Source organism: Epinephelus lanceolatus, chromosome 23 (assembly GCF_041903045.1).
Source record: "Epinephelus lanceolatus isolate andai-2023 chromosome 23, ASM4190304v1, whole genome shotgun sequence".
Lineage (NCBI taxonomy): Eukaryota > Metazoa > Chordata > Actinopteri > Perciformes > Serranidae > Epinephelus > Epinephelus lanceolatus.
In genome coordinates this window covers 21,129,129-21,139,848 of record NC_135756.1, presented here as the reverse complement: position 1 = coordinate 21,139,848, position 10,720 = coordinate 21,129,129, and the positions used below count along the sequence as shown (strand labels likewise).

General features: G+C 40.8%; 1 protein-coding gene across 3 annotated transcripts; it reads right to left on the bottom strand.

Moving 5' to 3' along the window:
* Positions 1-898: 898 nt before the first annotated feature.
* LOC117249482 (uncharacterized) lies at positions 899-9,284 on the bottom strand. 3 transcript variants are annotated; one of them, XM_033615161.2, is made up of 7 exons: positions 9,059-9,284; positions 7,228-7,335; positions 7,046-7,102; positions 6,797-6,955; positions 6,519-6,678; positions 6,037-6,134; positions 899-3,802 (listed from the first exon to the last, which is right to left on the bottom strand). In XM_033615161.2, exons 1-7 carry the CDS (start codon positions 9,068-9,070, stop codon positions 3,638-3,640), a joined length of 759 nt encoding a protein of 252 aa, XP_033471052.1. In that variant the 5' UTR covers positions 9,071-9,284; the 3' UTR covers positions 899-3,637. The 3 variants fall into 3 exon arrangements, with proteins under 3 accessions (XP_033471052.1, XP_033471053.1, XP_033471051.1); XM_033615162.2 differs by having other exon boundaries at positions 6,037-6,137; positions 7,249-7,335; positions 9,059-9,280; XM_033615160.2 differs by having other exon boundaries at positions 6,037-6,137; positions 9,059-9,216.
* Positions 9,285-10,720: the final 1,436 nt, after the last annotated feature.

The window sequence follows — 10,720 nt, the reverse complement described above, 5'->3', positions numbered from 1 at the left end:
TTTTTTGTCATATTTTTGTGCTTACACTTGTTCTACTAGTTTTAGTTATACTACTAGTTATTGTTCTACTCTAAATTTAGTTTAATAGTGAAATTGTAGATGTCAAATTAAAATATTAAAGGGGAGCTATGCCCATTTTGAAAAATCATACATGTTATTCCTATTGTCTAAGACAGCCCAAACATGAACAATTCTCACCCAAAACCAGACACTGGAGAGCTGAAACTCAAATTTGTGATGTCATCGGGTATAAAGTCTGGAGCTGCCCCATAGACTAATAAGGAAAGCTGTTATAGAGACACTGAGAGCTCCCAGGGGAATGTTCTGAGTATATTGGTACATTTTCCATTTCAGAAATGAGAACCCATAAAGTTATTTGGGTATCAAAAAGAAAACAAACACTATGGGTCCATGGCAGGGTCCCATTCATTGTCTATAAACCGAATCACAGTGTTTGTTTTAACAGTAACTTCCGGGTAGAAAATCCTTGTGTCATGCAGATAAAATCAGTGCTGAGCAATTGGTTTGTTTTTAGCCATCTAAAAAAGGCCCACCGTAAAAAAGTAATATCAGTTTAGGTGTATTTTCACTGCTATACTTTGCTGTCAGACAGTGTTTTCCAATGAGGAATTAAAGCTGTTACATCAAACTCACCTTACTCCATTGACAAAAACAGTCATTTAGCTCAGCACTGAGTTGCTGGTGTACCACGGCCTTGATTGGTTAGTTTGTATAGGAAAATGGAGCAAATATTGAAATATAGGGTACACCTTAGGTGGCTAAAATATGTGTTGTTGCAGCCCACTCCACAGCAGTGCATTGTTAAGAAATGTCAGATAGCAGCTCCAGACTTTAAACCATGTGACATCACAAGCTTGAGACTAACACCTCTTGTTTCTGGCTTTAAGAGGGTTCACTTTTATTGATCAAGTTTTCCTTGACCATGGAAATAACATATTCTCAATTTGGGTAATTTCCCCTGTGACAGAGTTACAATATAACAAGATCCAGCTCAAAAGCATCGCTTCTTCTGTTGCATAACAAATAGTTTAATTATTACAACTTGAATCACCAGAACATCTCATTGATGCTATTGTTATTTGTGCAATCAGTAACCATGGCAATGAAAAAAAAAATCATCATGAATCATCTTTGAAATTACATCAAAGGTCAGGGAGGCCTGAGAAGACCTTACAATGTTCTGCATGAATGTATGATCTCTGTATGAATAAGTCCAAATATGTCACTTCAAAAATCCAGAGTGGAGGCCTTTCATCAAGCCCCTTGTTGCCTGTGTTATGTCAACTTACAATGTTTTTGAAGCAGTATTGTGTTCTGTTATTTTATTCTTTAAATAAAAAGGACTTGAAGGAAGCATCCAGTCTTGGCGTTTCGTCATTTTTCCAACAACAATAAGATGTATCAATATATTGTCACAGAACATACATATAATATTGACAACATGATTTCGCTCATGGGCCATTTGCAGGGGCGAGACAAAGCAATGTCAACATTTCATAAAGAACTACATATATATAATGCCTTGCGCGAGAAAGCTGCTCTTGATTGGTCAGAATTTCCATGTGGGAAAAATCCAGGAAGTAAACAAAACGTTGAAGAAGAGTACACTTGCAAGATAAATGTGACACTTTCTAATGTCACAATGGAGGGACAACTACGCAGGTTGATTTTAGCGCTGCTCATCGTGGACTATATTGCTGTCATTGTTCATTTTAGTCAAACCATACAGTTTGAAAACGAGGTGCGGCTCCAACTAGAAAACAATGTTTTGATGCAAGGGATGTGCTGAATGTGCATATTAAAGTCGGGACACGTTCTCACCACAAATGAACCGCACCAGAGTTCGTTTGTAACCGGACCGAGACCACCTCTTCAAGAAGGTCTCGGTCCGGTTGTTTTGGTGCGTACCCAAGTGTTATGCCCAAACGAACCACACTTAGGGGGCAAACGAACTTGAGTCCGATTGAACCGAACCAAACAGGCCAGGTGTGAAAGCACCCTTAATTACTTTGAGAGTATAATGTGTGTTCTCAGAATGTTTACAGTACTTTGTCTAACCCCAGTGCATGCATGACTTAAAATTTATCTATTTTTCATTTGCAATATTACAATAGTAGAAAAAGTTCATTACATTTTGTAAGTGGTTTATCTCATAACAAAATAACTTAAATATCTCACATACGATACAAATACACAATTTCACAAAAATACAAAAATTAAAATTATTTAAAAAAAATTGGTCACAAGACAAACAGTAAAACACCAAAGTTGTAGCACTTGTCTACAAAGTGAAAATATTTTAATAAAGGTGTATCGTCCCATATTTCATTGATGCGTTGTGGAAGTAAATCATTCGAATACCAAAAACTGTTATTGAAATACTGACCATCCTCTGTAGATGAGGCTACATAGCCTGCGGTCTGGAAAGATTCTTCGCCTGTTGATTCATAGGGATCTGCCGACATCAGTCGTGTTTGTAACTGGCATTTCCTCCAGCCTACGGCCAGTTCTTTTGTGGCGAGAACAAGCCTTCCTTATGCTTCTCACTGAGCTCATCCGTCCATCCATCTATCTATCCCTATCTCCCTCACTTTCCCTCGTCCTGCCTGTCCTGTCTCTCGCTCCCTCGCTCTGACACATACAGCACAAGAGCGCTCACACTCGGGGAGTCATGTTCTCATGACTGAACATGATTGACTCAGTGAATAAGGCATTAAAAACACACTCACTGTGGCTGAGCAGCAGCTATAGATCACTGGGCAACAGCTTTGAAATACAATGACGGGATTCAAAGTGCCTCTGGCGATGGCTATCTGCCATCTGGTCAGATCTTTGATACACAAAGTAGGACGCTTGTTGAAGCGCCTGGCGTGTTGTTTGTGACTAGCAGGTTTGCAATTTGTGACAGATCACAGATCAGAATAACGTCAACAACAAGTAAAAGAGAAGCTGCAGTAGATGCACTTGCACAATACTTCTGATGCATTACCAAAAGGAAGTGGTGATAGGAATGTACTTCTTTGCATATGTGCATTTCAGTGGATGTCAGAATATAAGACCAGCAGTGAAAGGACAGTCTCTGTAAACACCAGGACACAGCCGACAGATTGATGAAAAGGTCCATCGCAGAATAAAATGACATTTTCCTGTGAGATCATTTTGATTCAAGGCTCCAGCGATACGTTTGATCGCATAGCAACACCCTGAATGGCAACGGTTCAGAGTGGCAGGAAAGAAAAAGAAAACTCAACTCAGTCTGCTCAGAGAGGGCCGGCCAAGTGCTGTTAAACACTGGCCAAGACGAGACAATTAATGTACTTCACCAGCCATTTTGGCACATAACCAGCCATTGTGTAGTGAGTTCCTCCTCTGGATCCAAAAAAGCCTCTTTGGATGGTTAAGTGCTAGACGTGCCTGGGGAATTTTGTGACACACCTGCCTTCACAGCAGGTGAGTTTTCTCTCGTAGCTCGGGTCCGTGCACTCAGATGAGTGAAAGCAGAGGAAGAGTGTCAGACAACACTCGTTTATCCAGCAGCCTCTGGCCACTAACAGAACAACCTGGAGAGTGCGTTGTTAAACTGCGGTCCACATTTCCCTTTTCTATTAATCGCGCCTCATCCGCTCTCATGCTCAGGGATCGCCTCCCCCACCGGCTGAGTGTCAGCAGCGTGGGCGAGTGTTTGGAGTGGGATGGAGATAGACACAGTTGGGATCATGTCAGAAGGTGCCATTTGACTATTTTCAGTGTTGCACACTGGTAAAAGCCTCCTAGACTTGACCTAAAAATAAAAATGAGAAGACAGAAAGTTACAATCTGAACAGTGCTCAGTCATATATCCTGTTTTCTATGATGAACAAAGGCAGTTAATAAATCTCCAAAGCGGAAATCATTACATAGGTAATAACGGCCTCAAAGTACTGCTGAATATTTGATGAGCACTTGTTAACTTTACAAGAATTGCCTTCCTGGAAGTGGTCAGGAAAATGAAGGCACATTATCATGGAGGCTTTGACCCACAGAAACCAGAAGGCACAAGAGACCGTGTAGCTGATGGAACATTTACTATCAAGGATGGTATTTTTAGATGGGGGCACTTAGGTTTTTACAATATTACAAAACCCAAGAGAACCACTACAATTTCAAATATATGCGATCTATAACATACAGTACACCCACGATATCATCCTCTCTGAATAACTAATTGTGAAATGGCTCCCAGCTGAATTTTTCATTCATGAAGAGCCGGAAGGCCGTGCTGAAAGTCTTAGAAATTGCAATAAGTGCTCATTGTGGTGCGCCTTTTGAGTTTGACATTATTGCCCTTTTAAACATACACCCAATTATCTGCCTGAATAGTGTCATAACTATGTTCCAATATACTCAATAAAGAAGCAAAAAAGGAGCTTTTACAACGGCAGGAAAGCTGTATGAAAAAAATCTGTCTCTCCGCAAGAGTTTACAGTCATGCTAAAAGCTTTGTGCGCTAACATCAGCACACTAACAATGACACTGCTAACAGGCTGTTTGGCAGGTAGCCTATGTTTGTCCTAGCATATTCTAATTAGCATGATAAACTAAAGTACACAGTAGAGAATGTCAAGGCACGTCATGCAGTGTAGGTTGCAAAGTTGCGTTTCCTAGAATAGTGAAGGTATGACCCACCCTACTCTCCCTCTGATTGGCTAGTACTTGTTGCCTTCGTTGGTTGGATTTGTTTAGTTTAGAATAAAGACCTTCACACACTGAAATTGTCGAATGTCTAAAAATGTATACGATCTAACGTTCAACTTTCGTCCGTCATAAAAATGTTCGGAACAGATTCGATTGTCTGCGTTTTTCGCACTCTTCAGAAGCTTTTAGAGACGTTAGACTAAGAATCTGCGAAGAAAACGTGGCAGTGGGACACATCCTCGACATGACAGAGGAACAGGGCGCACAGAATCATTTAATGACTCGGATAGCTCACGTTCAGCGGGTCACATGGTAATATTCGATTGATGATGATGAAGAGGAGGAGGATGTGGACCACATATAGAATGTGGAGGACAGTTCCGCCCCTTCATGTAGTTGCGGTGCCAAATGGAAGACATGGGAAGAATGGTGACAGCCAGATAGGTAACTCCAATGGAGAGAGGCAAAGGAGGAAATGTGTCCTTTCATTTTGTCACGTACTGCGAATTTTCACAACTAATAGAACAATAAAAAACATCGGAATCAGTGTGCAAGGTTTCTGTGCGTTACATTTTTTTTTTCCGATGGACTCAGTTTGTAAAGGCTTTACGAATGTCAGGGTAAGCCAATCAGTTGCAGAGTTAGGTAGAGTAGGGCGCGTCATGCCTAGAAAAGGTAAATATGCGTGAAGGACGGGGGCGCTATCTTGTGAGGTATGCGCTCTTGTTGTGTATGCACCAAAGTTTGCAATGCAGTCCTATCAGCCTGGTATTAACATGCATCTTGGGTGATTGGTTCACAAGTGGACAGCGCTAGATACAAGTGCAAACAGCCACCAAGACACACTGTGATCCAATCGGTCAAATCGCTTGGCGAGGTGGCCACATATCTTTTGTAGTTGGACGAAGATTTGCCTGACCGTCCATCATTTTGCCCTATGGAAGAAGACACGTTGGATTCGGTTGACAGGTTGACGATAACGTGACTAGCGAGCATACCAGTACGCAACTAGAGTGTGGACATAATAACTGCAGAACTGACGTTCTAGCCTAAGTGTCATAGGCAGTTAAGAAATCTGAATACAAGCGGTCAGCTGGAGACTCGTGATAGAAACAGGTGTGAATGGCGATGTGTCTCAGCTGTCCACTTGTGTTCAGATCACCGAAACACACGTTAACACCAGGTATAAACAGGCTGTGTGTTGTTTATCCTGATAAATATATAACCATTCAGCCAGGTAAGTGATCATGTTACAGATAGGTCTTATAATTTCCTGTGTATGTATCTTCCTATAGATTATCCAAAAAAAAAAAATTTCACTGAGCCAGTCCAGTTACTTACCAGCCACACTACGATAATAATACAAGCTGTGAAGGGGATGAGAGCCAGAAGCAAGGGAGCTCTCTTCGACCAGCTGTACTCACGACCCTCCTCTTGACCTTCTGGAAGAAGGAAATATTATTGGAAATTTCACAGACCACAGTTACGCCTTAGAAATCTGATAGTGGGTACGTCAATCCTCTTGATGTTTATTTATGGAACTAGTAGAGAGGATTCTGGTGAATGTGTCACTCAGAAATACTCACTTTGGCTTCCTATTGGAATGTCAGGGCATTAGGCATTTACAAGTACTGTCTGTATGATTCTTGCTTTTAATGCTCATATAATTCCTTTAATTACCCGTATTGGCTGTGCGTTCAAGGTTACATATCTGGTTCCTAACCCCAGCTGTGTGTCCTTGACCCCAAATCAATATCTGCCCACTAATAGGCCACTAAGCTGCTTTAGTTGTTGAGGCATCTATTAAAAATTAATGATTGTACCTGGTGTTTGATGTGGATTAAGGCATGGTGGTGGCTTGCACGAGAAGCCAGATGTTCCTTGAGAGGCGGCGTGTAAGACGTCTTTGATGTAGTCAAAGTAAACTCCGGACATTAAGCTCTCTTCCTGATAGTGACACTGGAAGACTTGCATCGCCGTTTCCTGGGGGATCAGACAACAAGCAATCCCGAAATAACTCAATCATGCAATTAAATGTGCAAAACAGTCCCAGAATGTTCCACACTCCATCCTAAGACTGAGCTGCATCGTGATTATTTACCAGTTCCTCATGGTCAAAGGTGAAGCGTAGACTCTTCAGCATCGCAATGAAGACAAGTATGTTTTCTTTGTTGGAGGAGATGGCACCAAACATGTTGGCAAGCTTCCGCAGACTTTGCTCCAAAGGATAGATATTCAACACCACCCAGCACGTGCCAGCCTGGAGACGTACATACCAAAGAAATGATCATCCTTTGCTCAATACTAGATTTGTCTCACATAATATCTGCCTTTACATCTTCATACGTACCACTTCTTTGGGAATGTAACTAACGGGAATCTCATAATCAGAGGGGATATTCTGCTTCTGTAATGCAGATAATAACAGAGAAAGGATTTTGCAAGATACTATCAGTGATACAAGATCTCATAGGGACAGTTTCTTTACATGAATGTGATACATGTCAAGCCTGTAGCACCCAGACATCTCACCAATAATGACAGCTTGCTCACATCATCAGTTATCGGCGTCCCAAATTTTCCAGAGCAGAGATTCAAATTTGTGAACAGACTCAAGAGGAGACAAGGTGTTTTCAAGATCTAAGGGACAGAAAAAAACAAGTAAAACACACAAACACGACACAGTAAATTTGTCTGAGGATGCTTTGTTGCATTTTAGCACCACCCTAATTTACATTAATCCAGTAACACATTTACACCTAGAAGCTGACCCGTGAAACCACACTTTACACCCACAGTGCCATGCTCAGTAGTACCAGGATCAAATATTTGTATAAGAAGGACAATCGCTTTCTCCACCCACAATTTCGGATCAAAAATGTGAATCAGACATCTTAAAGATGAATTCTCGAGACTCCTCTTTGAGGCTTGTTATGTTGAACACAAAACAGTACACACATACACACACGCCTCTTGTATGCAGTACTAAAATGCTATATATTATATATGTTTCAAAAAGACGATCCAATTTAATGTAGTGCTTTTTTAAAGTAAAACAACTTCGTCATATTAGTTTGGTATTATATACAATTTCCTCCAGTTTTTATCCAAAGCAGAGCTGCAACCATTGGTCGATTATTTGATTAGTCCAACGACAGAAAATTACAACCATAGTGAAAATCTAACACTCGTTTTTGGTCATCGTAAAGCAGCATCTCAAATGTTAAATCCAAATTACCACCCAAGAAAACAATGAATAGAACTGTTAGTCACAGCCCTAACCAGGGGCGTAGGTTTCGTTCCAACATTTTGGGGGGACACACATGAAATGGGGTGTTTGGAAAATTTGAAGTATCAAAAGCTTCCTGCATTCTGGTGATTTTTATGCACCAATTTGTGTTGTAAATGTCCTTAATTTGCTACTTTTATGTTGTTTTTGGGGAGTGTGGGTGGGACGACTAATGCACATGTTCTAGATATTAAGGGGGGATGTGTTCCCTGCACCTATGGCCCTAACCGGCACTCCAAATTAATTTCAAAGTGGATGCATTTTACCCCTATGGTCATAATAACAAAAAAAAACAAACCCACCCACACTTCAGCGCATTGCAGCACAGGACCAATTTCCCCAGAGGTGATAAGTAGCTGTAATGACCCCTTGCAGAGTTAACGTTTTAAATGCAAAACATGTGAGGAGCTCAAAGCTGCCTGGGTCACAGGCAGGGATGTGGTTTGCCTCAAAGAAATCTTTTTTCTTGTAAAAACATTTTGCAGCAGCACGAGGGAGTGTGCGCAGATGATGAACACTCAATATGTGTCCATGTGCCCCTTTCACCTCGCTCCCCCTTTTACAAGAGCGTAGAACCAGCAAGGATGCGGAGCACTTACAGAAGACCTTTTAACACATTAAAATACCCTTAATGCAACAGTGATGTCACTTCCTAATTGTGCATACTTTTTTTTGTAGACTAAACTCCATTTCAAATACTACAGGACTATTATTTAATTGTGGTATTTATAATTTTAGTTAACAATTTGTGCACTTTTTTTTACAATTAAAAATGAATGACAGTCTCCACAAATTAAAATTCATTTAAAAGTAGAGTGGAAACACATTTAGATCCTTTGTCATTTTGTTACATCTGATGTCACACAATTACATTTCATTGCAAGAATAAAGCTAAAAAGGCACAAAGAATATACAAACAAAAATGTGATAATGCTTCACTCTTAATACAAATATTCTGCTATTTAACAAGCAAAACACAAGTGAGAATTTGCTGCCTCAGTGAATTAATCTTCCCTCTGTTACAACACACAGCTACAGTGAGAAACAGAAAGAAACTAAAAATCTGCTACTTACTGTCTTCCTCATATGGAGCAAGAATCCGTGGCTGCTCAAATCCGGTGCATGAAATCAAGTGTTTTCAGTTCAAAGACAGAGCTCATTGTGTGTATGTGTGTGATGTCCGAGCGTGTAGTGAAACTTGAAGAGGGGCTGGCAGACTGCTTTCCCTCCAGACAGATTGGTGGTGAAGTCTTTTTGACGCGGTGGAGAGGCCGCCTACAGGCTGAGTCACTGTGTCACACACTGATGCTGTCTGAGACTTTTTCCATAAACTCCCACGGATCAATTTGTTCGTCAGGAGAAAGTGGGCGCTTGTTCTATAGAGGGAATATTTCGCTTAGAATATGTCAAGGTTATTCCCCAAGCTGTTGTTTAGAAAGTGAAAAAAAGATAAGAGGTCTTTGTTACTGTTAGAAAGCTTGTCGGGGCCCCACAGTGAGAGTGGCTCATTTTCAGTCATGATCTTTGTTTAATTATTTTAGCATTTTTTATTATTAAAATCTATTTATATGTATTTTTTTTCATCGTGTCCAAGCTTAGTTACTCAAATACACTTTTGCTGTTATTGATTTGCTTGAATGAGTGTGCAGATGTTTGCATAATATTCTTACGACATACTGAGGAAGTAAAAGCCCATATCCTTTATTGATTTTCATAATCAAATCAATACCAGACACAAAGGAGAACATTCAGGATAAAAAGTGTGATGTGTTAGACATTTTTGTTAACATCAATAGCAAGAATAGTTTGAGGAAGGGATCTGGAAGATAAATGGCTTCAAATTTGTGGCAACTCTTGGACAGCGTTGAGAGATTTGAGGATGGGACTGATAAAGATTGGACCCTGAGTAGGTTGACTTTGTTTAAAGGATTCTCCAATTTAGTGCAAGTACAGAAGAGTAAAGGACGCTCCAACACATGAGCTGTGGTCATGGAATATTCTGCTTCAATACTGGAGATAATGACGGATAAAGGATTTTGTGTGATACTTGAGTGTGATACCTGTCAAGCCTGTAGCAACTCAGAAATCTCACCAATGATGACAGCTTGCTCACATCATCAGTGACAGGAAACGAGGTGCTTTCAAGATCTAAAGGAGAGGAAAAAATGAGTAAAACATACAAATATGATTCAGTGAATTTATACTACATACAGTTGGAGGCCCTGGGGCAGACCCAGAAAACGCTGGAGGGATTACATATCTCATCTGGCCTGGGAACGCCTCGGGGTCCCCCGGGAGGAGCTGGAAAGCGTTGCTGGGGAGAGGGACGTCTGGGGTGCTTTGCTTGGCCTGCTGCCCCTGCGATCTTGCCCCGGATAAGCGGATGAAAATGGAAAGATCGATGTGGATGGATGGACAGTTAACACCATGCAGCTTAAAGCATTGTTTAACTGCTTTTTGTCCGAGGATGTTTTATTGCGTTTTAGCACCACACAGTAACACATCTACACCTGGAAGCTGATCTGGGAGACCACACTTCACACCCATAGTGCCCAGCAGTCTGGAGTTTGGACCGTGAGTTGGTTACATGGCCTTTGTTTGAAGGAAGGTGTATTGCTTTATAAAGTGCACACGAGTAAGGGTAAGGTGAAAGCATTTGAATCACTGTCAAGTGGATTTTATGTTTTTACTTTCTTAAAAGTCCTCATCTGTATATATAAATGATCAATTTACTAT